At 43.2% G+C, this 27918-nt stretch overlaps 1 protein-coding gene across 1 annotated transcript; it reads left to right on the forward strand.

Moving 5' to 3' along the window:
* The first annotated feature begins 3334 nt into the window (after nucleotides 1-3334).
* Nucleotides 3335-27601, forward strand: ndufs6 (NADH:ubiquinone oxidoreductase subunit S6). Its single transcript, XM_048561043.2, has 4 exons — nucleotides 3335-3527; nucleotides 14440-14493; nucleotides 25284-25406; nucleotides 27438-27601. Exons 1-4 carry the CDS (start codon nucleotides 3375-3377, stop codon nucleotides 27501-27503), a joined length of 396 nt encoding a protein of 131 aa, XP_048417000.1. The 5' UTR covers nucleotides 3335-3374; the 3' UTR covers nucleotides 27504-27601.
* Nucleotides 27602-27918: the final 317 nt, after the last annotated feature.

Here is a 27918-nt window from a genome sequence, read left to right on the forward strand (position 1 = left end):
TTAAGAGCTGCGCTTGCTAACACCTCGGAGCATGCGCAGTATTCCTTGCGCGGTGCGAGGTTAACGTGGGGTTCAAATTGTGCCACGGCAGACGGTGGCATTCGTGGTCAATTTGTAAAAAAAATCTGGAATGAAGAGACCAACAATGACCGTAAATCCATTGTCGATTTTCGGAAGAGTAAACATCTGGTTCACTAATGTCCTATAGAGAAGGAAATTGTCACCCTGATCTAGTTTGGCCTACATATGACTTCAGACCCACAGTAATGTGGTTGACTTAACGATCCCATGGGCAATAAGTGCTGGCCTAGCCAGTGACGCCTCATTCCCATTAATGATTTTAAAATAAGTAAAGACAGTTTCTCTCCCTGCTTCCCACTCTAGATATTGGTCTGGTAAACTTCTGAATTGCCTCCAATACATGTTTATTCCTCCGTGTATGAAGGTGACCCATGCTGTGCACTGAACTGTAAAGGAATAGTTTCACCAGTGCCCTGCATAACTGAAGCAAAACCTTCTAACTTTTATGTTCAACTCCCCCTGCAATAAATGGTAACATTCTATTAGCTTTCATAATTACCCGATACCTGCATACCAGTACTTTGCAATTTATGCGCATGGACACCCAGATATCTTTGCAATCTTTCACCATTTAGAATAATACATTGTGGTTGGTTGGCACATTGAGCTGGTTTGTTGTTTTTCCACAAACATTGCATTACCCTGCTGGATAGCAGCCTTTAATGAAGCACTGGGGAGCTCCTGAGATGCTGCTTGGCCTGCTGTGTTCATCCAGCCTCACATTTTATTATCTTGGAATTCTCCAGCATCTGCAGTTCCCATTATCTTTAATGAAGCACTGTTGTGTTTTCTGGCATGATATTTAAACTCAGGAGTCTGTTGTGCTGATTGCCTCACTTCCGGTTTTCCTTCATCGTATAGTGTATATGGCGTTGAGCTCTATGTGTTTGTTGATGGCTTTCTTTGTGGAGTACCAGACTTCTAGAAATTCACAGGAACACAATTGACCTCCTATGACCACTGGCCATCACAGTAGCACACAAAACCACCCGAGGAAAACTACCTTGGCTATTCATCCTATCCATGCCCGTCGTGATTCTATAAACCTCTATAAGGCCACTCCTTAGCCTCCAACACTCCAGGGGGAAAAGTCCCAGGCTATTCAGCCTCTCCCCATAACTGAAACACTCCAGTCCCAGCAACATCCTTGAAAATCATTTTTGCACCCTCTCAAGTTTATCAAGCTCCTTCCTATCGTTTATATAAATTGTAAACGGTTGATGTCCTGACACCAATCGCTGTGGCACATCATTCACTAAACTTTTCAAAATGCAAAGGCCCTATTTATGTCTACTCTCTGCTTCCTGTTCACCCAGCCAATCTTCTAGCCATGCCAATATGCTAACTCTTATACTGTGAGCTTTTGTTTTCTGCAATAACCTATAATGTGCACTTTAAGATGTCAAATAAGCGCCAAATACCTTCTGGAAATCTAAGTACATCACTGGTTCCCCTTTATCTACAGCATTTGTCAAAGATGATTTCCTTTTCATAAAAGAATGTTAACTCTTGAAATTTTCTAAGTGTCCTAATACAATTTCTTTTAGCTTCCAATGTTTTCTGTATGCTAGATGTTAAGCTTGTTAATTTCCTGCACTTTGTTTTTATCCCTTGATGTAGAGGTAATATCACTGAAGCAGGCAGAGAAATTTAAATTCAGATTAATAAAATGTAAAACTTAAAACTTGTCTCATTAATGGTCGATCAAACGTAAAAGTAAAGGCTCTAGTTCATAAATATCCTTTCAAGAAGGAAATCCACTGTCCACACTTGGTTACATGTAACGTACTGGCAGGCTGATGGAGAAAGTGAAGTCACATGGAGTCCAGGGTGTGCTAGCTAGATGGATAAAAAACTGGCTAGGCAACAGGTAGTAGTAGAAGGGAGTTTCTCAAATTGGAGACCTGTGACCAGTGGTGTTCCACAGGGATCTGTGTTGGGACCACTGTTGTTTGTAATATATGTAAATGATCTGGAGGAAGGTGTAGGTGGTCTGATCAGCAAGTTTGCTGATGACACTAAGATTGGTGGAGTAGCTGATAGTGAAGGGGACTGTCAGAGATTACAGCAGAATATGGATAGACTGGAGAGTGGAGCAGATAAATGGCAGATGGAGTTCAATCCGGGCAAATGCAAGGTGATGCATTTTGGAAGATCAAATTCAAGGGTGAACTATACAGTAAATGGAAAAGTCCTGGGGAAAATTGATGAACAGAGAGATCTGGGTGTTCAGGTCCATTGTTCCCTGAAGGTGACAATGCAGGTCAATAGGGTGGTCAAAAAGGCATATGGCATGCTTTCCTTCATTGGGCGGGGCATTGAGTACAAGAGTTGGCAGGTCATGTTGCAGTTGTGTAGGACTTTGGTTCGGCCACATTTGGAGTACTGTGTACAGTTCTGGTCACCACATTACCAAAAGGATGTGGATGCTTTGGAGAGGGTGCACAGGAGGTTCACCAGGATGTTGCCTGGTATGGACGGTGCTAGCTATGAAGAGAGGTTGAGTAGATTAGGATTATTTTCATTAGAAAGATGGAGATTGAGGGGGGACCTGATTGAGGTCTACAAAATCATGAGGGGTATAGACAGGGTGGATAGCAAAAGGCTTTTTCCCAGAGTGTGGGACTCAATTTCTAGGGGTCATGAGTTCAAAGTGAGAGGAAGAAAGTTTAAGGGAGATATGCTTGGAAAGTTCTTTACACAGAGGGTGGTGGGTGCCTGGAACGCGTGTCCAGTGGAGGTGGTAGACACAGACATGTTAGCGTCTTTTAAGATATATTTGGACAGTTACATGGAAGGGCAAGGAGCAAATGGACACAGACCGTTAGAAAATAGATGACAGGTTAGACAGAGGATCTTGATCGGTGCAGGCTTGGAGGGCCGAAGGGCCTGTTCCTGCGCTGTAGGTTTCTTCGTACTCATAAAGTGGTCAACTCTTAAATGGTCACTGAAATAGCAGTTGAAGGGCAGTTGCAGATGGGCAGCAGATGTTTGCCTAATGATAGCTATATTCCATGAAAGAATTAATACACCATAAAGAATCACAATGCCAATTTGGAAAAAGATAAATAAATGCTGATGTATCATCTGGCCAGCTGCATTCCCAAGGGCCGTACATAAATACTGTAAAACACATTTATTTGCATTATTTTGTTCAACTTTAATTCCGAACTTTGCGTAGTTTAATGACCCACTAGTACCTACTGGAAATAGTAGGCGGTGTATGACTGCGCACGCGCTGTAGGAACCGACGGAGGCTCTCATTGCTCAGTCTCTGAAGGTGACTGACGGTTATGGCTGCTGCTGCTGTTTCCGGGACTGTGCGTCTCTCGCTCCGGAGTAAGATCTTGCCGGCCCTCTTAGGCCGTCTCCGGCCTCTCCCAGGAACTGCTGCAGTGGGCACGACCGGCAGGCGTGCTGAGGAGAAAGTAACACACACAGGACAGGTAAAAAAAGTACCGGGGGGAATCAGGCACACAGAGAGTGAGAGGTGAAGGCTGGGAGAGAGGAGAATAAAGAGATGGGGGAGGCGAAGGAGGAAGAGAGAGCGAGGTGTTACTTAGGGAGCATGTTCTTGGGAATATGTCCAGAGAAGCTATTTGTGGGGAACTGAGAAAATAAGAAAGGGACGATCACCTTATCGGAGTTATGCTATAGACCTCTCCGATAGCAGTAAATTGAGAAACAGACTTGTAAGGAAATCTCGGTTATATGTAAGACTAATAGGGTGGTGATGGTGGGGGACTTTAACTTTCCAAAGTGAATACAGTGTGGAGCTAGAGGAACACAGCAGGCCGGGCAGCATCAAAGGAGCAGGAAATTTGACATTTCGGTTCAGATTAGAAATGGGGAATGGAGTTGTAAAATATGTTAGGGGGAAGAGGGGTGGGATGGTTGTAGTGGAGATTGGTCAGTGGGAAGGGGTGGTGTTGGTAGTTGGGGAAGAAGATGGACAGGTTGTGTCAGGTTAAGGAGACAGGAGTGAGATGGAGGGTTGTACATGCGATGAGGCTGGGGTTGGGTGGGGAGATTTTAAAACTGGTGGATTCTATGTTTAGGCTATTGGGCTGTAGGCTTCTGAGGCAGAATATAAGGTTTTGATCTTCAAGTTTGCATTTGGTGTCAAGGTGGTACCGGAGGCAGCCCAGGACGGACATATCGTAAAGGGAATGGGAGTTGAAGGGAGAGTGAAAATGATTGGCGTCCGGAGGTATTATTAATTATAGCATACAGAGCATAGATGCTTTGCAAATCGGTCACTGAATCTTCATGTGGTCTCACTGATGTAGAGGAGACCACATCAGGAGCAACAGATACATGAGACCAGGCTGGAGGATGTTCAGGTCAATCCCTGTTAGATTTGGAAAGATTGTCTGGGGCCTTAGACAGAGCAGAAGGGGAGGTGTAGGTAGCAGGTGTAGCACCTCTTGTAATTGCAGAATGCTGGGTTTGGTGGGAGTGTGGAGCAGATGAGGGAGTCGTGGAGTGAGTGGTTCCTACAAAAGGCAGATGGGGTGGGGAGGGAAATATCTCTTTGGAGGGGTCGGATTGCAGGTGGCAAAAGTAGCAGAGGATGATGCTGTGGATATGGATTGGTGGGTTGGAATGTGATGACTGGGGACTTTGCTGGTATTTTTTCTTGGGGGAGGGGTTTTCAGGGCAGAAGTATGTGAACTGCAAGAGATGCATTTGAGGGGATTATGAATCAACGGGGGGCAGGGGGATTATCCAGTCCTGGAAATAGGACGATGTCTGGGAATGGAGTGCTCAATCTTGCGAGCAGCTGCAGCAGAAGCAGAGTTATTGGGAGTAAGGGATCATATTCTTGTAGGAGGATGGTGTAGTCAAGCTAGCTAACGTAGTCGGTGGTTTTGAAATAGATGTCAGTGCTGAGACGGTTACCGGAGATGGAGACGGAGAGACCCAAGAAGGGGACGGAGATATTGGAGATGGTCCAGGTGAATTTGAGGTTGGGATGAAAGGTGTTTCCAGGTGAATTTGAGATTAACTTTCCAAGCATAGACAGGATTGCCGTAATGTTAAGAGATTTGGTGGGGAACAATTTAAGAGTGAACAAGAACATTTTCTGATTTCAGTATGTGGATGTATGCACTACAGAAGGTGTAAAACTTGACCTACTCTAAGGCAGGCCAGGAGACTGAGGTATCAGTTGGGGGAGCACTTTGGGGCCAGTGACCATAATTCTATGAGTTTTAAAATAGTGATGGAAATAGACTGGATCTAAAAGTTAAAGGGGCGGAGAGGGCGGATGGGAGCAAGGGCGCAGGGGGTCAGAGAAGAGGGTGCAGGTGCAGAGGAGCTGGGGGGCATGCAGGAGAGAAGGCGGGGGCGCAGGTAGAGAGGGCAGGGGGGGCGAGGGCAGATGGTGGCGCGCAGCCGAGGACGGTGGGGAGAGGGCATTGGTGGCAAAAGCATAGGGAGGTCTGGGGGCAAAGATGCAGTGGGAGAGAGACTGGCTGGGGGGGTGGAGAAGAGGGTGCAGGGGAAAGGTGGGGGGGAGGGTGTGGGGAAGCAGGAAAGGGGCTAGGGAAGTGGTGGGAAGGGGGCGAGAGTGCAGGAGTTGTCATCGGAGTGGGGGATGGGGGAGAGGGTGGATGGGGTAATGGGGCAGATGGGGAGAATGTGGAGGGGGGAAGAGGGCACGTGGGGAATGGGGTGGAGTGTGGAAAGAGTATGGAGGCAGGAGATGGCAGAATGGGGAAGGCGGTGAGGGCACAGGGAGAGCGGGGGGAAGTGTGCAAGGGAAGCAGGGGGTGCAACTGTCATTTTGCCTGGCAAGAGTGTACCTTGTGAATTACAACTTATCATTTTTGGCAGTCTTCTGTCATGAGATGAAGGCTTGTCTTCTGTTGGTTAATTGTTGTTAAGTATTGCCTTTTTCCTTGCCTGGCAAAGGTATTACAATCTCACCCCTACAGAGGAGTGTGCTTGAGGGCATAGTCTTGATAAACTTGCAGTTTCGTGTTCTTGGACAGGCAGCTTCAGTTCCACGAGCTGTCATTCAACTTGGATGTTACAAATTTGCAATGTACATGTTGATTTGAACTTCAAGTTTGATGATGATTGTGGAACCTGTATATGTGAAGCTATCAACAATCTCTGGCATCATACGATGTTGATTGATGGTATAAAGCATGATGCTGATAGTTGGAATCAAGCTAGGCATTTTTCATCTTGATACTGATGGGTCAAACTGAACTCTTTGCAACTGTGAGAGAATTTATCCATTTACTACTGAAGTTACTCCTATTTATAGTGTGCCAGTGCAGCACCACCAATATGGAGCAATTGTCTGCTGTGGACTTGGTGCACTAATGTCTTGTATTTGACATGAGCAAGGCTGAAAAGCTTTCCATTAGTGCTTGAATATTGTTATGCAGGACTCTGGTGTGATTCTCTTTGTTGTGATTCCGGATAGAATACCTCAAATTGTGAAGCTCTTGGATGAATTAGCTCTTCTTAATTGGTCACAGCTAGATTAATTTACAAAGGATCCCCTCCCTTATGGGTTTATTTCTCAAAGACCAAATGAATTTGTGTTTTGAAAAGGAGCCAGTTTAACTAGGTGTTCTTGAGTTACTGTGAGTTGTTTACTTTCTAAATGTAAGAAGAAATATCAGATACTCATCACAATCTGAGCTTTTTTCTGAAATCTCCTGCTTCTTCTCCTTAAAACTATGCCCCCTGGCTATTTACCCCTCTACTAAGGGGAAATGTTTCACCCTATCAGTGTCCCTGATATCTTTGTACTCCCCAATCAGATGCCCCTTAAGCCTGCTGTGCCGTCGTGAATACAATGCCAGGCTACTCATTGTTCATAATTGAATAGCTACAACCAAGGCAACATCCTGGTGAATCTAGTATCAGAGATAATGGGAACTGCAGATGCTGGAGATTCCAAGATAATAAAATGTGAGGCTGGATGAACACAGCAGGCCAAGCAGCATCTCAGGAGCACAAAAGCTGACGTTTCGGGCCTAGACCCTTCATCAGAGAGGGGGATGGGGGGAGGGAACTGGAATAAATAGGGAGAGAGGGGGAGGCGGACCGAAGATGGAGAGCAAAGAAGATAGGTGGAGAGGGTGTAGGTGGGGAGGTAGGGAGGGGATAGGTCAGTCCAGGGAAGACGGACAGGTCAAGGAGGTGGGATGAGGTTAGTAGGTAGCTGGGGGTGCGGCTGGGGGTGGGAGGAAGGGATGGGTGAGAGGAAGAACCGGTTAGGGAGGCAGAGACAGGTTGGACTGGTTTTGGGATGCAGTGGGTGGGGGGGAAGAGCTGGGCTGGTTGTGTGGTGCAGTGGGGGGAGGGGATGAACTGGGCTGGTTTAGGGATGCAGTGGGGGAAGGGGAGATTTTGAAACTGGTGAAGTCCACATTGATACCATATGGCTGCAGGGTTCCCAGGCGGAATATGAGTTGCTGTTCCTGCAACCTTCGGGTGGCATCATTGTGGCAGTGCAGGAGGCCCATGATGGACATGTCATCAAGAGAATGGGAGGGGGAGTGGAAATGGTTTGCGACTGGGAGGTGCAGTTGTTTGTTGCGAACTGAGCGGAGGTGTTCTGCAAAGCGGTCCCCAAGCCTCCGCTTGGTTTCCCCAATGTAGAGAAAGCCGCACCGGGTACAGTGGATGCAGTATACCACATTGGCAGATGTGCAGGTGAACCTCTGCTTAATGTGGAATGTCATCTTGGGGCCTGGGATGGGGGTGAGGGAGGAGGTGTGGGGACAAGTGTAGCTTCCCTCACCTTCCTGGACCTCTCAGTCTCCATCTCAGGCATCCAGCTTGTAACTGATGTCCATTTCAAGCCCACCGACTCCCACAGCTACCTAGAATACACCTCCTCCCACCCACCCTCCTGCAAAAACTCCATCCCCTATTCCCAATTCCTCCGCCTCCGCCGCATCTGCTCCCACGATAAGACATTCCACTCCCGCACATCCCAGATGTCCAAGTTCTTTAAGGACCGCAACTTCCCCCCCACGGTGATTGAGAACGCCCTTGACCGCGTCTCCCGCATTTCCCGCGACACATCCCTCACACCCCGCCCCCGCCACAACCGCCCCAAGAGGATCCCCCTCGTTCTCACACACCACCCTACCAACCTCCGGATACAACGCATTATCCTCCGACACTTCCGCCATTTACAATCCGACCCCACCACCCAAGACATTTTTCCATCCCCACCCCTGTCTGCTTTCCGGAGAGACCACTCTCTCCGTGACTCCCTTGTTCGCTCCACACTGCCCTCCAACCCCACCACACCCGGCACCTTCCCCTGCAACCGCAGGAAATGCTACACTTGTCCCCACACCTCCTCCCTCACCCCCATCCCAGGCCCCAAGATGACATTCCACATTAAGCAGAGGTTCACCTGCACATCTGCCAATGTGGTATACTGCATCCACTGTACCCGGTGCGGCTTTCTCTACATTGGGGAAACCAAGCGGAGGCTTGGGGACCGCTTTGCAGAACACCTCCGCTCAGTTCGCAACAAACAACTGCACCTCCCAGTCGCAAACCATTTCCACTCCCCCTCCCATTCTCTTGATGACATGTCCATCATGGGCCTCCTGCACTGCCACAATGATGCCACCCGAAGGTTGCAGGAACAGCAACTCATATTCCGCCTGGGAACCCTGCAGCCATATGGTATCAATGTGGACTTCACCAGTTTCAAAATCTCCCCTTCCCCCACTGCATCCCTAAACCAGCCCAGTTCATCCCCTCCCCCCACTGCACCACACAACCAGCCCAGCTCTTCCCCCCCACCCACTGCATCCCAAAACCAGTCCAACCTGTCTCTGCCTCCCTAACCGGTTCTTCCTCTCACCCATCCCTTCCTCCCACCCCCAGCCGCACCCCCAGCTACCTACTAACCTCATCCCACCTCCTTGACCTGTCCGTCTTCCCTGGACTGACCTATCCCCTCCCTACCTCCCCACCTACACCCTCTCCACCTATCTTCTTTGCTCTCCATCTTCGGTCCGCCTCCCCCTCTCTCCCTATTTATTCCAGTTCCCTCCCCCCATCCCCCTCTCTGATGAAGGGTCTAGGCCCGAAACGTCAGCTTTTGTGCTCCTGAGATGCTGCTTGGCCTGCTGTGTTCATCCAGCCTCACATTTTATTATCCTGGTGAATCTCCTGTGCATCCTCGCTGGTGTATGTCTAAAAGTTCAATAGATCTGTAAGTTCTTTGGTGTTCTCTGTCATCACGACAATATAAAAAAGGTACCCTGAAGGCCTAGGTCAGCAGGAATGAGAAGTATATGCCAAACAATATCTGTGTTAGCGTGCAACTCTGTTGATGCTACTGTGAATGTCGGAGGATTCGGATGTTAGCTTGTCATAGTTGTCCTTGTCCATCAGGTCATTGAAGGAGGAGGTTTGCACGGAACATCTTAAACAGGCAGCCAGCTTTCCTCAATAAAAATAGGTCCTTATGTTCAATTGTCAAAATTTAGTGAGATTGCTGAAGACAATATGCAGTGCTACTTTGTTCATCGTGTCTCTGTACAGATGTTGTCACAGCAGCTGAGTATTTACAACATTGTCTGTTTTTATTTTAGATTTCTGGTGTTCACAGTGTTCTGCTTTTGCCAGTAGTAGTTCTCTTGACATTTTACGATCGCTTGTTTGCAGATTGAGAGTTGGCTGATGGGTAGATAATTGGTTGGATTGAATTTGCCCTGCATTTTGTGGACACGATGTAAGGTATAATATCTGATGCTTCCCTCTCATGCTCTTTTGTACTTCTGTTTGAACCGTGATTGGTCCATGGTTTGGTAGCTGTCCTAGAGTGATGGATATCTTCAGTTATGAGCACACAGGTTCCGATGGAATATACAAATTTTCTACTCAGAGTCATAGGGCTGTCTGTACAGCATAGAAACAGACCGTCTGGTCCAACTTGTCCACGCCAACTGGATGTCCTAAAATTGAGTCCCATTTGCCAACATTTGGCCCATATCTCTCTAAACCCTTCCTATTCCTGTATCCATCTAGATGACTTTTAAATGTTGTAATTGTACCAGCCTTCACTACTTCCTTTGGCAGCTTATTCCATACACACACTATCTGCTGCATTAAAAAGTTGCCCCTTCGGTCCTTTTTAAATGTTTTCCCTCTCACCTTAAACCTATACTGTCTAGCTTTGGACTCCTTTACCTTAGGGGAAAAAGGACTTGGCTATCTACGCCTCTCATGATTTAAAAACATCTATAACGTCATCCCTCAGCCTCCGATGCTGTAGGGAAAGTAGCACCAGCCTGTTCCGTGTCTACCTAAATCTCAGGCCCTCCAACGCTGGCCACGTTGTTGTAAATCTTTTCTGAACACTTTCAAGTTTCACAATATAAGTAGGAATATGAATAGGAGGGGAATAGAGGGATACAGATCCTGTAAGTGAAGACAGTTTTATTACGGAAGGGCAAAGCTTGTCAGCGTTGGCTTGGAAGGCTGAAGGGCCAGGTGCTGTATTGTTCTTTGCTCTAACATCCTTCCTATAGCAGGTGGACCAGAATTGAACACATTATTCCAAAAGTGACTTAACCGATATCCTGTGATAGCCCAGAACACCTCATAGTTTTGAGCTATTAGTTTTGTTTAGAATCTTGTCCTGTTTATATAGAACATAGAAAAGTACAGCACAGTACAGGCCCTTCCGCCCACGATGTTGTGCCGTGGAATAATCCTAATCCAAAAATAAAATAACCTAACCTACATTCCCCTCAATTCACTGCTGTCCCTGTGCATGTACAGCAGTTGCTTAAATGTCACTAATGACTCTGCTTCCACGACTACCACTGGCAAAGTATTCCATGCGCTCACAACTCTCTGGGTGAAGAACCTCCCTCTGACGTCTCCTCTATACCTTCCTCCTAACACCTTAAAACTATGTCCCCAGTCAGTCCTGCCCTGGGGAAAAGTCTCTGGCTATCGACTCTATCCATGCCTCTTATTACCTTGTACACCTCGATCAGGTCACCTCTCTTCCTCCTTCTCTCCAGAGAGAAAAGTCCGAGCTCAGTCAACCTCTCCTCGTAAGACAAGCCCTCCAGTCCAGACATCATCCTGGTAAACCTCCTTTGCACCCTCTCCAAAGCCTCCACATCTTTCCTAGAATAGGGCGTCCAGAACTGGACACACTATTCCAAGTGTGGTCTCACCAGGGTTTTGTAGAGCTGCAGCAAAACCTCGCGGCTCTTAAACTCGATCCCCCTGTTAATGAAAGCCAAAACACCATATGCTTTCTTAACAACCTTATCCACTTGGGTGGCAACTTTGAGGGAGCTATGCACATGAACACCAAGATCCTGCTGTTCCTCCACACTGCCGAGAATCCTGCCTTTAATCCTATATTCAGCATTTAAGTTCGACCTTCCATTCTTCCTTACTTTGCATTTATCCAGGTTGAACTCCATCTGCCATTTCTCAGACAAGCTCTGCATACTGCCAATGTCTCGCTAAAGCCTGCAATAGTCCTCGATACTATCAATGGCACCTCCAACCTTTGTGTCATCAGCAAACATACTAACCCACCCCTCAACCTCCTCATCCGAGTCATTTATAAAGACTACAAAGAGCAGAGACCCAAGAACAGAGGCCTGCGGGACACCACTCAGCACTGACCTCCAGGCAGAATACTTACCATCTGCAGCCATTCTCTGCCTCCTGTCAGCCAACCAATTCTGAATCCAGACAGCCAAATCTCCCTGTATCCCACACCTCCTGACCTTATGAATGAGCCTGCCGTGGGGAACCTTATCAAATGCCTTGCTGAATCCCATGTACACCACATCCACTGCTCAACCCTTGTCAACCTGTCTCCTGACCTCCTCAAAGAACTCAAGATTTGTGATGCATGACCTGTCCCTCACAAAGCCATGCTGACTCCCTTTAATCACGCTATGTTTTTCCAAATAGTCATAAATCCTATCCCTCAGAATTCTTTCCAAAACCTTGCTGACCACAGATGTAAGACTGACTGATCTGTAATTTCCAGGGATTTCCCTATTCCCGTTCTTGAAAAGTGGAACAACATTTGCCTCCCTCCAATCTTCCGGTACGACTCCCGTGGAAAGTGAGGAAGCAAAGATCTTCGCCAGCAGCTTAGCAACCTCCTTTCTTGCTTCCCGGAGCAACTGAGGATAAATCTGGACTGGCCCTGGGGACTTATCAATCTTAATGTTTGCCAAAATTTCCAGCACATCAACTTCCTCAATCTCGATATGTTCAAGCCTGTTTCCCTGCCCCTCAAAGTTCTCATTCACAACAAGGTCCCTTTCCTTCGTGAAAACCGAAGCAAAAAACTCATTTAGGCCTTCCCCTATCTGCTCAGGCTCCACGCACGAGTTCCCTACGCTATCCCTGATCGGCGCTACCTTCTCCCTGATCATTCTCTTATTCCTCACGTATGAGTAAAATGCCTCTGGGTTCTGTCTAATCCTTCCTGCCAAGCCTTTTTCGTGCTCCCTCCTGGCCCGTCTCAGTCCACTTTTGAGCTCCTTCTGAGCAAGCCTGTGATCCTCTAAAGCTGTGCTAGACCCTTACTGCCTTTTTCTTTTTGACGAGAAGCACCTCTGTTCCCGTCATCCAAGGCTCCTTAATCTTACCCCTTCTTACCTGTCTCAGAGGAACAAATTTATGCATCACTCGCAACAACTGCTCCTTAAACAATCTCCACATGTCTGTTGTGCCCTTTCTGTGGAACAATTGCTCCCGATCTGTACTTCCTAACTCCTGCCTGATAGCGTCATAGTTTCCTTTTCCCCAGTTAAATATCTTCCCCTGGTAACTGCTCCTTTCCCTCTCCATGTCTATGGTAAATGTGAAGCTTTTGTGGTCACTGTCACCAAAGTGTTCTCCCACTGCGAGATCTGACACCTGTCCTGGCTCAATGCCAAGCACCAAATCCAAAATGGCCTCTCTCCTCATCGGCCTGTCCACATACTGAGTAAGGAAACCCTCCTGAACGCACCTGACAAAAACGGCTCCATCCAAACCAACTGCACTAAAGAGGTGCCAATCAATATTGATAAAGTTGAAGTCACCCATAACAACAACCCTGCTATGTTTGCACTTTTCAACAATCTGCTGGCCTATGAGTCCTTCAATCTCCCTACTGCTATTTGGGGGTCTGTAGAAAACCCCCAATGAGGTGACAGTTAGGTTCTGTCCATGTCCTCCCTACACTCATCTTCCTGTGTACTCGGACTACACCTCAGTTTCCCATCCCCCTTGTGAGCTAGTTTAAATCCAACCAAATAGCACTAGCAAATTTCCCACCCAGGATATTAGTGCCCCTCTGGTTCAAGTGGAGACCGTCCTGTTTGTAGAGGTCCCACCTTCCCCAGAATGTGCCCCCATTGTCCATGCACCTGAAGCCATCCCTCCTGCACCATCCCTGCGGCCACGTGTTCAGCTGAAATCTCTCCCTGTTCTTTGCCCCGCTATCACGTAGCAAGGGTAACAAACCAGAGATAACCACTCTGTTTGTTCTAGCTCTCAGCTTCCACCCTAGTTCCCTGAAATCCTGCCTGACATCCCTATCCCTCTTTCTACCTATGTCGTTGGTGCCTATGTGGACCATGACTTGGGGCTGGTCACCCTCTCTCTTCAGGACCCCAAAGACACGATCCGAGACATCACGGACCCTGGCACCTGGGAGGCAACACACCAACCGTGAGTCTCTGTCGTTCCCGGCAAACCTACCAGTCCCTCTAACTATTGAGTCCCCAGTGACTATCACTCTCTTCCTATTCCCCCTTCCCTTCTGTGCAAGAGGGACAGACTCTGTGCCAGAGACCTGCACCCCAGTGCATGCTCCTGGTAAGTCATCCCCCCCAACAGTATCCAAAACGGTATACTTGTTTTTCAGGGGAATGCCCACAGGGGATCCCTGCACTGACTGCTTTTTTCCCCCCTTCTAACAGTTAGCCAGCTTTCTTCACGCTTAGGAGTAACTACTTCCCTGTAACTCTTGTCTATCACTGTCTCTGCCTCCGGAATGATCTGAAGTTCATCCAGCTCCCGCTCCAGTTACCTATTCATTTTCAGATCAGATGTTGTATCAGAGCATTGATGTGTCTGTTTTCTTCAGTGATGAATGTTTACAGTATTTTCTGTGTTACAGACTTGAAACCAACCTTCCCATCATAATTGTAGACCATACAAGTTATAATATTGCAATTTGTTTGAATGATAGTTGTTATAATCACAGATGAGCATAATTAGAGTCCCCTGAATGGTGTGTATTATGTATTAAATTTCATAAGGATAGATGTAATGAAATTTGTGCTGCTTATGGTTTTAAAAAAACACTTTATTTTATTTCAGGTTTACAAAGAGGGTGATTACAGAAAAGTCAGATTCGTTGGTCGACAGAAAGAAGTAAGTTTTCCAAGGTGTGGAGATATTGGAATGCACTGGAAATTTCTGTCTTCTTAATTATCCATGTTTTTGGTTCTTAAGCTACAACATTGAAATTGTAGTTAGGGTACTTAAATGTTCAGAATAGAAAAGTCACCATAATCTGACCAAACCATAGGACTGCTGTTTCATTAGAGAGAGATGACTGGTGGTGGTTCAGCTGAGGGTCAACACATTTTAGGTGAGGGGTGAGATTGAGCAAGGGTCATTCATCATAACCAGTGTGGGCAATGAACCCACATTGTTGATGGTTTGCATCACAAACCAACTAAGTGGCCCCCCATATTCAAACTGACTTTAGTACTAAAGCACAAGGTGGCAAGAGTGCTAAATATACTCAGGGATTTCAAATCTGCCAAACCACAGCAAAGCGGCTGAGCAGCAGCACTACTGACTCAGCTGGTTGGGTCCTAAAGGCGTTAGCTGCTACTTTGGGCCAGCAGCAGGTGTGAGGGAAAAACATAACTGACCTTATCCTTAACAACCTGCTGGCTGCACCAGTATCAGTAAGAGTAACCACCATGCAGTCCTTGTGGATAAAAGGAGATAACAAGGTGTAGAGCTGGATAAGCGGAGCAGGAAGGCTGACGTTTTGAACAAGAATGAATCAGTAAGGGTACAACAATGAAATGAACTAAGCTGCAGAAGGTCATAGTTTGTGTGTATCAGTGCACACATATAAGTTGACAATCCTACTTAGAGCAACTATTTAGGTGGCTAGTGTGAACAATTAAGATGATCATGTTGCAATCACAAAATAGCACTAATTTTATAAAGCATTGTTTAAATTTTTGAAAAAAATCACAGAAGTTTTTAAAATTTGGATTATATTCAGGGGGAGTGAATCAAATTGGGTGAAGACTGAAATCATAGATCATAGATTATAGAATCCCCACCATGTGGAAACAGGCCATTCAGCCCCACAAGTCCACAACACCCCTCCGAACAGCATCCCACCCGACCCATTAACCTACCCCTGATTTCCCATGTCTAACCCACCTCACCTAAACATCCCTGGGCACAATGCGCAACTTAGCATGGCTAATCCACCGACACTGCACATCTTTGGACTGTGGGAGGAAACCGGAGCACCCAGAGGAAACCCTCGCAGAAATACAGAGAATGTCCAAACTCCCGTACAGTCGCCTTAATCTGAAAAATAGTGCTGAAAATACTCAGCAGGTCCAGCAGCTGAAGAGTCATATTTAATTCAAAACATTAAATTTATTACTCTATATTCAAGTGCGCTCAAACCTGCTGAGCATTTCCATTCTTTTCGTTTTTTTTATGGCTGAAACATGATTGATAATTGGCGCATCAAGAAGAGACCAAGTTGAATCACCTGCTTGGCACTATTGGCTAAGGATGGATTCAAACGTGTCAGACTTCACTTTTGCCCTGATATGTGGGCTTCACCCCATCATTGAAGATAGGAATATTAGTGTAGCCTCCAATGATTATTCATTTAAATTGTCCACTGCTATCCACGACTGGAAGTAATGGGACCGCAGAGCTTATATCTGATCTGTAGTTGTGAAATCATATGGCTCTGTGTCACATGCAGCTTGTACTATTTAGCATCACCATAGTCCTATGTTGTAGCTTTGTTCTTCCATGGCTTTGAAATATAATTTGATTGACTGTCTTTGTTAAGATATTAGGGTGCTTCTCATTTTAAAATTCACTTAATGTATCCCTTTCTTTACCAAAGGAGGAGAAGAATATGATCAGACTGATGATCTAGATCCTTACACAATTTCTGTATGTTACAGCACTGGTGATGGTTCAGTTCCAACTAATGATTTTCATCAAGGAATTATCTGTGCAAACTTATAGAAGTGAACTGGAAAACTATGGATATTTTATAATTTTGAAACAAGTAAAGATTTACAACCTAATCGAAATCTACGACTTTCTGTTGCTTATTACTAATAATTTTTTTTTTAGTTTCAGCTTGATTAATTTTGAAATACAGTCATTATAGAGAAATGTAAATTTTTACACTCCAAGTCCCATGAACAGGTAACTTATTTTCAGTTGAGGGTGTGGTACTGGAATTTCTGAAGATGGGTAGAGGCCCGAAACATCAGCTTTCCTGCTCCTCTGCTGCTTGGCCTGCTGTGTTCATCTAGCTCTACACCTTGTTATCTCAGATTCTCCACCGTCTACAGTTCCTACTATCTCTTGTGGAGATGAAGTTCTGCCTTCACATTAAGGATACCCTCCATGTTGTGTAATACTATCATTGTGATAAATGGGACGGACTTCAAACAGACCTAGTAACCCAAGACTCGGCATCTAGGAGGTACTACAGGCCATTGACAGCAGCAGAATTGCACAGCAACACAACCTGCAACTTCATCACCCAGCAAATTCCCACTTAACCATTGCCATCAAGCCAGGGGATTTACTCTGATTCAGTGGAGAGTGCAGGAGGGCATGCCAAGAGCAGCACCAAGCGTATCTAAAAATGAAGTGTTAACCTTATAAAGCTACCAAACAGCACTACATGCCTGCCAAGCAGCATAAACAGTGAGTGATATAGCTAAATGACAGATCAATCAACAAATCAGATCCAAGCTCCACAGTCCTGCCATATCCAGTCATGAATGCTGATGGGCAGTTAAACAACTCGCTGTAGGAGGCTCCACAGATATCCTTCTCCATGATGCACAACAGATCGGTGCAAAATATAAGGCAGAAGCATTCGCTGCAGCCTCCAGCCAGAATGCTGAGTAGATTTACCTTGACCACCTCCAGTGGTCCCTAGCATCACAGATATCAGTGTTCAGCCCATGTGATTTGCTTTATGGGATATCAAGAAATAGTTGGAGGCACTGAATACCGCCAAGACTATGGGTTCTGATAACATTTTGGCAATGGTACTGAATACTTGTGCTTCAGCACTAGCTGCTCCCCTAGCCAAGCTTTTCCAGTACAGTTACACAATGGTTTTTACCCAACAATGTTGAAAATTGTGTGTATACCCTGTGCAAAAAGCAGATCAAAGCCAACCAGGCTGATTACCACCCAACCAGTCTACTCTCGATCATCAGTGAAGTGACGAATGTGTCATCAGCAGTGCTATCAAGGAGCACCTACTCAGCAATAACCTGCTTGCTGAAGCCAGGTTGGGTCTAGCCGGGGTCATTCCGCTCCTGACCTCACTATAGCTTTGGTTCAAACATGGACAAAAGAGATAAGGTAAGTGTGATAGTCCTTGACATTAGGCTATATTCGACCAAGTGTGGCATCAAGGGGACCCAGGAAAACTGGAATCACTTGGTTTCAGTGAGCAAACTCTCTTTTGGTTGGAGTCATATCTGGCACGTGGGAAGATGGTTGTGGTTGTCAGAAGTCAGCCACATCAGGTCTAGGACATCTCTGCAGCAGTTTCCCTGGGTAGTGTCCTCACCCCAACTATCTTCAATGACTCAGAGACAATGGGAACCGCAGATGCTGGAGACTCCAAGATGATAAAATGTGAGGCTGGATGAACACAGCAGGCCAAGCAGCATCTCAGGAGCACAAAAGCTGGCCAAGCAGCATCTCAGGAGCACAAAAGCTGGCCAAGCAGCATCTCAGGAGCACAAAAGCTTTTGTGCTCCTGAGATGCTGCTTGGCCTGCTGTGTTCATCCAGCCTCACATTTTATTATCTTCAATGACTGTCCCTTTTTTAAAATTTCTTTTTAATTCATTCATGGAATGTGGATGCTGATTGGCTATTCCTATTTCCAAAAGAACAGTTATGAATAAATTTCTCCCTAATTTTCCCCTATTTCTATGGGTCTGGAGTCAGACAGAGTAAGGACAATAGTTTCCTTCCCTAAAGGCCATTTGTGAACCAGATGGGTTTTTCCTGGCAATCAACAAGTTTCATGATCATCATTAGATTCTTAATTCTAGATTTTTATTGAATTCAAATTCCACCATCTGCCATCGCAGAATTCAAAACCCGAGTCCTCAGAATATTACTTAGGTCTTTAAATTAATAGTCTGGTGATCAATACTACTAGACTATTGCTTTCCCATAAAGGCCAGAAGTGTGCAACCATAAGCGAACATCCCCAGTGTTCAGGACAATTTGTGACTTCTCATACTGATGCAGTCCTTGTTCAAATGTAACAAGACCTGGACGTATCCAGGCTGGGGCTGACAAGTGGTAAGTAACATTTGCAACATACAAATGGCAAGCAATGACCATCTATAATAGAGACAATATAATCACTGCCTCTTGACATTTAGTAGCGTTAACATCGCTGAAACCATCCTGCTGGGGTTACCATTGACCAAAAACTCAACTAGACGTGCCACATACGCAGTGGCTTTAAGAGCAAGTCAGAGGCTAAGAAAACTGCAGCAAGTAACTCACCTTCTGACTCTCCAAAGCCTGTCCACCATCTGCAAGGCAAAAGTCTGTGTGGTAGTATACTTCCTTGTTGCCTGATAGGTACAGCTCCAACACTTGAGAAGCTTGATATCTTCCAGGACAAACAACCCACTCAATTGGCACTGTGTGCACAAGCATCCACTCCTTCACCCACTAATGCTCAGTAACAGCAGTATGTACTATCTCCAAGATACACTGCAGAAATTCATCAAAAATCCTTAGGCAGTACCTTCCAAACACATGACCACTTCCATCTTAGAAGGCCAAGGGCAGCACATATGTGGGAACACCACCAGCTGCCAGTTTCCCTCCAAGCCACTCACCATTCTGACTTGGAAATATATCGCCCTTCAGTGTTGCTGGGTTAGAATCATTGAATTTCTTCTCTAAAGGCTTGGTGGGTCAACCTATAGCACGTGGACTGCAGTGGTGCAGGAAGGCAGCTGTCCACCACCTTTCCAAGGGCAGCTATAGATGAACAATAAATGCTGGCCAACCAGCAATACCCATGTCCCATTTGTGAATTTTTAAAAATCCAAACATTTAGATCTCCTAACCCTTTTAATTCTGGTGCCTCCTTCTGTCTTTTTCATGTGCTGCTTAAATGTTTTAACTTTGATTTCATTTTCACAATTTGGCTGGGCAAGTGTTTAATCAGTTACAGTAATGTAAACCATCTTTAAAAGTCAGACTTTTAGCTGATTGATATAGTCTGATGATGTAGGGGCGGTACAGTGGCTCAGTGGTTAGCACTGCTGCCTCACAGCACCATGGATCCAGGTTTGATTCCACCCTCCGGTGACCATTCGTGTGGATTTTGCACATTCTACCTGAGTGTGGGTGGGTTTCCTCCCGTAATCCAATGACGTACAGATCAGGCGGATTGGACGTGCAAAATTGCCCATAGTGTCCAGGGATGTGCAGGCTAGGCAGATGAGCCATGGTAAATATGGGGTTACAAGGATTGGGTAGCAAGGGTAGGTCTGAATGGGATGTTGTTTGGAGGGTCAGCATGGACATGGACCAATTGGCCTACTGCCACTCTGTAGGGATTCTATGATTCTGTGTAACCAGGGGTATAAGTCTGTGAAATGGGTATATTTGTCTGCAAACGCTGCATCCTGGCCATGATGAATTCCTGAATTTATTTTGTAATGCTTGAAGAATTAAGATAAATGTTAGAACACAACTGAACAGGAAGATTATTGTGTTGCAGCTAAGCATTTCAATATGATGGACTGTAACATGATTTAACTTTTTTATGTTTCTAGTTTTCATCATTTAATTCTTCAATTTAATATTTTTAAAACACCAATTCCACTAAGAACTTTTTGGTTATGTAAAAGATTTTGCTGTTGATTCAGAGTTACTTCCAAACCTTCCCTGGTATCAAAAAAGCTGAAAAGCTCCTGGTCATATGCTAACATTATTATGCAGTCTCCTTTCAATTGTACAAGTCCATGGCTCTATTATTTTGAAGGTACATTTCTGAAATGTCTCCTAATTAATGTTTTAAAAATTTCCACCTGATCCTGTACGCTGCTTCACAAGTTGTCTCCTCTTCAGTCTTGCACTTTTATCATTGCTGTTCTTGGACAGTGATTCCCTGAACCCAATGTGGCTATACTATGGCTTCAAAAGGTGTATTTTGTCCCTTTTTTAAAAACGAAGACAGATTGAGAGGTAGTGAGCAGTCTTGTCAGAGCCTGTAAAATAAACAGTTTGTGAAGCCTTGGGTGTTTTCTTTTTAAAAGTTGGAATAAAAGCAGCCTGAATGAGTGGGGTCAAGATCCTACTGATCCAAGATATTTAGTTCTAGTTTTTTCAGTAAAAGTTGCTGCTGGGATCTTGAAGCTGGTTCTGGTAACTACAGTACATTTCTCCTGGCTACTGTCTTAGTTTTCTCCTGGACTGGAGACTTGCATATGAGACCATCTCTTTTACTGAATTTGATTTTTCTGTGTGTGTATTTATGGGATGTTGCTAACATGAAACAGTTATTCTTTAGTAATTAAATAATCTATTATTCTGTTAAGTTTTCCGTTAGAGTTATTTCCAATTTCTTCTTTCTTTGGTTGTATTTCAACTATAATATATGAATAAAGTGTGGTTTGTTTCAAGACCAGTCAAATTGCATCTGGATCGCAATGCTTGGCTCTTCCTTTTAAAATTGGTAGTAAGTTAGGGTATGGGCTATCTTAAAATATTTTGAGGGTATTTAGTCTGGTCCATAACACCAATGAATCAAATCTAAGATTCAGCTGCTCATTTCAAAATCCTGCAAGACCTCTTGCTTGATGTTCTATAACCACTTCTTCTAAGCCGCACTGACTTTTCCTATTGTTTATACAATTTTACCATTTTCTTATTTCCCTTACTGCAAATTGCTTTGCCTTTGTTATTTTCTTGCTTTTAAAAATCTGGGCCTAATACTTTTCTCCTTTTCTGCATAGTTTCCACTTTTTGTAATGTGTGGGATATATTATTTGTGAGTTAAAACACTAATTGCATAATTTTTTAGTCCTGATGCTTAGTTTCTCATCTTTGAGTACCTAACACAATGGATCTTAATGACATTCAAACACTGTTTTTCAATGTCAAGATTTGGCTGCTTGGGTATTTTCCATGAAAGCCACACCAATTAAAATGGCTAAGCCTGTTTCAATATAAAAAGATTGCATTTTCAGTTATACTGAATTTTTTAAAAGATCTTCAGCCTGTTATTTCAGTCAATATATTTAAGGTTATTCTCAAATTTTTATTTTTATTTAATATTGCCTGTGCTGGTAACAGTAATAAATATTGCTAATTGCAGTTGATGATTCTTGGTTAGATTGAATCAACTTCTTCGCCTAAACCAAAATTTGTGCTAATTTTTTTTTTAATTTAATTAAATTAAATGCAGATTTTGTGTGTATTGGATACTGCACCTCAGAAGTGTAGTGATCCAAACCTTTTGCATTGGGTTCAGTTTTCAAAAGCAGGTTGAAATATCCCTAGTTGACCAGTTTAGACTGGCAGCATATGCAGTACCCAATGACAGCAGTAGCTGTTGGGTGTGTCAGATGGGTTACTTGGTGGAAGCCATGATTGGGAATGTATATTATTACTGTCTAGAAAATGTTTTATATTCTCTTTCTTCTGATTATTTGTGCCTGAAGGGTAGTGTGAAAACGTATCACCTTTAACCATTGACCCTGCAATTGTGAAAGAAAGTGACTTTTGTAATATATTCTGATAATCAAGTTTAAGATGCTTCAAAACAGTGAAACAATTAATATGGTTTCTAAGTACATGAATTTGAAAGTTTTGGAGGGATATGGGCCAGGAGTAGGTAGGTGGGACTAGTTTAGTTTGGGATTATGTTTGGCATGGACTGATTGTATCGAAGGGTCTCTTTCTGTGCTGTATGACTCGATCGTGATATGATTTTAAGCAATGTGTCTATTAATTTGTCATCCTATGTCAACAGTGCTATTTCTGTGTGAGATACTGTGACAATAGTGTGATTTCTCACGTTTTTAATCTGTGACAAATATCTATGGGCAGAATTTTCAAAGCTTTTAAAAAAAATTGCAAAAATAAAATTGATATTGTAGAGACAATGGCCAAGATTTTGTGGGTAAAATAATGGTGAGGCTAATAACCTTCATTGTTATCAAAGTATAAATCAGATAGCACCTTAATTAAACATGCTCAGTTAAACATTTTAATGTTTTCTTAGTCCCTTTTTAATTTCTCAGTTCCATCTTTCTTTCCCTTATTTTGTTTTCAGTACTGTAATTGATTTTGCATTGAGTTAATTATATTTCCTCATTCAGTCTCTGCCTGCCATTGTCACAATTCTGTTCTTAATCAGACTGAAGATGTATGCAGTAGTTTTTGCTTCTCACAGATCCTAAACTCCTGTAAAGGCCACTGCATCAAAACAATTTACTAACTGCATGTCCCATTAAGACAGTTGCAGGAAAGTGTTCTGCTCATCATTCATTGCTGCTCTTAAATTCTGTCTCAATTAAGCATTTGCAGTCTCGACTAAGATCCAATCTGTTGAGCAAAATAGATCCTTGTAGGTTTCATTTTCAGCAATTTGAGATTTACTTGAATTGGTCAAAGTAACATGTTTTGAGCCAATGTACATGGAATGCAGGAGTATTATAGAAAAATTGTTCTAAAATTTAACTGCAGCTCTGCAGTTAATCTGCAGTTTTGCGTAGCTTATAATGTGACATGCAAATATATAGCAATTTTCCCATCTTTCTCACACATGAAACTTGAAGATTGCTTAAAGAACTATTTAGAATTATGTTCTTCACTATGTTTAATGTTCTTGCAGCATTTGTTAGTGTCAAATCTTAGAAGCCTAATTATTGGAGCTAACTTTTTATCATTCAAATTCTTCTATCAGATTCTACCCCTCCATCTCAATCTTTCCTACAAAGTGGGAATATTTTTAAGGTCTTAGTGAAAATTTGTAGCTTGGGTTGTGGATGCGCTTGTTCATTAGCTCGCTGAGACGGTTGTTCTGTAGTGTGCAGATGTTTTGTTACCTTTCTCGGCAACATCATCAGTGCAACCTCTAATCACACCGTTGATGTTCTGCTTCCTTCCATATGATCCTTCAGTATGATGGTCTGTTCGCTTCTGGTTCTGTTGTTTTAGTAGTGATCTGTATACAGGTCTGTTTCTATGTGTTTGTTAATGGAGTCCCGTGTTGAGAAGCAGGCTTCCAGAAATTCCCTCGCGTATCTGTTGTTAGCTTGTCCCAGTATGGTCACTGTCCCAGTTGAACTGATGGCCCTTATTGTCTGTGTACATTGAGACAAGTGAATATTGGTTGTGTTTTTTTTTACTGTAACCTGGTGTTCGTGTATCCTGGTTGTCGGTTTCCTCCCTGTTTGCCCAATGTAATATTTAGTTCACTCACTACATGGTATTCTGCCTGTAATGTTGGTCTTCTTTATTGTTGGTATGGGGTCTTCAGTCATTGATAACATTTGGCACAGTGTTGCTGTGGGTTTGTGTGCAATCACAATCTTATGTGGTCTTAGGAGTCTGGTGGTCATTTCTGATATATTTTTGATGTAGGGTCTTGTGTTGTAAAGAAGCCTGCTTCTCAACACGGGACTCCATTAACAAACGCATAGAAATAGACACCATATACAGACCGCTGCTGAAGCAACGAGGCCATCATACCAGACGATCACACAGATCTGGAAGGAAGCAGAACACCAACGCTTCAATTGGAGGTTGCCAATGACGATGTTACCTAGAAAAGTAACAAAATGTCTGCATACCACAGACAATTGGCTTGGTGAGCTAATGGACAACTGCAGTGGAAATATTCCTGTCAATATTCTTCATGATTTTAAAGCAATCATATTTTTATGTCTTTCTAAGCTCCAGAGAAACTATGACTAATTTTTAAATGTCTCCTCATAATGAATTTTTCATTCCTGGCTTCATGGTGAAGCTGTCTCTTAATTCCTTTTTTGCTAATAAGATCTCCAAAATTGACAAGGCCGTTAAATGTGCAAAAACTCATGCTGTGCATAAATTTATCATAACACTTTTCTCTTGTAATCTTTATCCATATTTCTGAAGCCTAAAATGTTCAGCCTAGCTGACTTCATGCATCTGTATTGAAACTTGCAGGTAGAAGAATATATTTCAATTGTTAACTAACTTCAGTGTCACTGTTTCACATCCTGCGGTGATTTTGCACTGAGTCTGTATTCGCATTTCTTGGTTTTTCTGCCAAAGTGTCTTGCTTCACTCTTCTCCATATTGAATTGTATTGGCAATTTGACTGCCCTTCTGCAAAATTGGCCACGTCCTCCTGAAGTCTTATATGTTCTACTTTACTGCTTACTGAACTGACTTTTTAAAATCAACAAATTTCAGTGTTATGCTGTCTCAGTTGTACTCCCATTTACCACCAATTTTTTTGTCTGCTCCTGGCCACGTCGTGGAGAATTTCTTATTATATGGCATGCAGAGATCCAGAATTTGATGTGAAATAATATTGTAAATCCAAAGACTGAGATCAGCATGCATTATCTTCTATCCATTAAAACCAATACTTCCATCTCTCCAAATTTGCTTGAAGAATGTGAAGTCATAAACTTGATCTCTGTAATTTGATATAACTTAGTTGAAATGTTTCTTTTGAGGTAGATGCCTGTTAATGGTCTTTACCATTGAGTACTATTTTGAATATCGAACACCTGAACGTATCAGTTATATAACAAGTGTGAAAAATAACTGGAGCATTTGCAGATTCTGGGATGGAATTTTGATGTTTATTTTGGTCAAAGCTAAAATGTCACATTTTGTGCTCTTCCAACTGTATTTTGATAGGTAAATGAAAGCTTTGCTATTGATTTATTAGCTGAGGAGCCTGTAACTGAGGTATCAGACAGAGTGGTTTCATGTGATGGTGGTGGTGGAGCTCTTGGACATCCTAAGGTGTACATAAACTTGGTAAGTATTTGATTACATTATCTGTTCTTTAAATGTTTAAGGTAGAAATTCGGGATCTGTCATAAATTTTACTGACTCTTGAATAACTGTTAAGTTAAATATATGCATTTGACTGTTGCAAAGAAAAATGATTTACTTCATACAAAGGTAAAACTATTGTGCGCATGCAGGTTATATGTGAGAAGAATGTGTTTGGCTTGCATTCATTCAGATAATCTGATTACATAAAACCAGGTTTTTACCAGATTTCATATGTATAATTCCTTGTTGAAATGTTAGGAATATGCTGCACTTAAGGCTGAGTTTTTCTCAATTGCTTTTAGACTGTGGAGGTGAGCATATTGGATAGTGATTAACACACCATCCATATCGCTTTAAAAATATGCTGTATTCCCTTCCCGTTAGCTTGTTAAGAGCATTCCAGATCAGCAGAAACTACCAGCCAATCAGAAGCTGAATTCTAAAGCCCACTGGTTGAGGCCTATTGCTTGGGCTATCCATTGAGTACTTAATGCACTGCTTGAGAGGCTGAGGTCATGAGGAGAGGAAAGGCTATCAGTGGCAAGGCAGTAGGATGGTTTTCAGAGACCACACTCTTGAGCCTGGCTGTGCCTTTGATAGCCCCTATGGTGGAGTAGTTGGAGGTCTATACCTGCTTTCTGATCCCCCCCCCCCCGCCCCTTCTTCACCCCAAAAAACAAGTACACCCATCCATCAAGTCACCCTGGTTTCCTAATCTGGAAACTAGCCACTGTTCTCCTCCTAGAAGATGGCTGTGGTGGATTGAGAAGGTTGTGCATGGATGCTGTGTAAATCACCTTGATAACAAGGTTACTTTCTCAGAGAGGTCAGTTTTGTCTTTGCATTTCTGTGACCTCTGCTTTTGCGAAGACTATGTTATGGAAACCTCCTCTTCACTGAGTACAGAGCATGTGGGTCTTGGTAAATTTGCAATTGAAACGCTGAATAATGTAAATTTGATTTTTGGTTATGTAGCCTTACATTGTTTTTAAAAAATCATAGAATATAGGCATCACTGGCAAAGCAGCATTTATTGCCCATCAATAATTGCCTTTGAACTGAATAGCTTGCTGGGTCATTTCAGAGTCATTGGTGTGAATCTTGAATGATATGTAAGCAAGACGAGGCTGATATCCTTCCTGAAAGGACATTTGTTTTACACCAGATTGTGGTTTTACACCAGTCGACAGTGGTTAAATGGTCACCGACACTGAGACTCTCTTACACTCAATTATAAAACCCAAAATTAAATTCCATCAGCTTCCATGGCACCTCTGTTTGGATTGCCACATGCCACCATTTCTCTATCTCTGCACAATACACCTAATGTTGGTTAGCAATTAATTTTGGTCACCTTGGAATTAGAGATGATTTTAAGAAATTGAACTGAAGTGATTATAAGAATTAGCAATTGTTCTGGTCATCTATAAAACCATAAATTTTATGCATGTATAGAATAACTAAAATAATTGCTAATCTTATCACTACAGGTGAATCATACCTGAATAAATCACATTTTTGATACAAGTTAATAGAAATCTGAAATGTAATACTGTAAAAAACTGTGTAGATGCTGGATTGCTGAATTTTTGTTAGGGGAGGGTGATGAGGAAGATGGAACTGAGGCAAGTAAACAGATTTAAAATTCTGATCAATTGTGATCTAATTGAATTGGGGAACAAGCTTACAGAACTGCATGCCTTCCTGATCTTGTATTTGTATGTTCACTTGTTGCAAAAACAATGCAGCTTAATTTGTAATTGCTGCCAAGTCTCATACTAACTTCCCTTGAAAGCCATACTTAGTACAAATTGTATTAGGCTATCATGTACTTGTGTAATTGTACCATGAGTGCATTCCTAAGCATGGAATCACATCTAATTGTAATTTTTATAATTCTATTTATATGTAATTTATATTTACACTTTATATTTAATAATTTAACTCTCAGGTTAAATGTTTTGAATATTGTCCAAATTTTGTCTTGATTTACGTTTCTTTCTTTCTTAGGACAAAAACACAAAAGTTGGAACATGTGGTTATTGTGGGCTTCGATTTAAGCAGATACGTCATTGAGAGGAACCATTGGAATCTCCTTGCATTATTTCTCTTTATGACAGTGTTGTATAGGCTTCAACTATGAAACGTACAAAAAATAAATTAATTGAGCTCTGCATGTGTGTTGCTCTATTTAAAGTGAAGTTCAAACGTAAAGACCATATGAAATAGGAACAGAAGGCAGCTATTCAGACCCTTAAACCTGTTCTGCCATTCAATAGGACTGTGGCTAGTCCAACTCTTCTCATATCCGCTTTCCTGCCCTTTCGCCATAACCCATGATTCCCCTTCTGATCAAAAATGTATCTGTCTCAGAGTTAAACATGCACCAGGATCTACCCCCACAGCTCTGTGGCACAGAGTTCCAAAGACTCATAACCCTCTGAGATAAGAAATTCCTTCTCATGTAAACCTTAAATTGTAGTACCTTAAT

The sequence above is a fragment of the Stegostoma tigrinum genome, chromosome 2, assembly GCF_030684315.1.
Source record: "Stegostoma tigrinum isolate sSteTig4 chromosome 2, sSteTig4.hap1, whole genome shotgun sequence".
NCBI lineage: Eukaryota > Metazoa > Chordata > Chondrichthyes > Orectolobiformes > Stegostomatidae > Stegostoma > Stegostoma tigrinum.

Coding starts and splice junctions, on each gene's coding strand:
- ndufs6 (XM_048561043.2), top strand. CDS start 3,375: ATGGCTGCTGCTGCTGTTTCCGGGACTGTGCGTCTCTCGCTCCGGAGT. Junction 3,528..14,439: donor AAGTAACACACACAGGACAG/GTAAAAAAAGTA, acceptor ATTTTATTTCAG/GTTTACAAAGAGGGTGATTA. Junction 25,407..27,437: donor CTAAGGTGTACATAAACTTG/GTAAGTATTTGA, acceptor TTTCTTTCTTAG/GACAAAAACACAAAAGTTGG.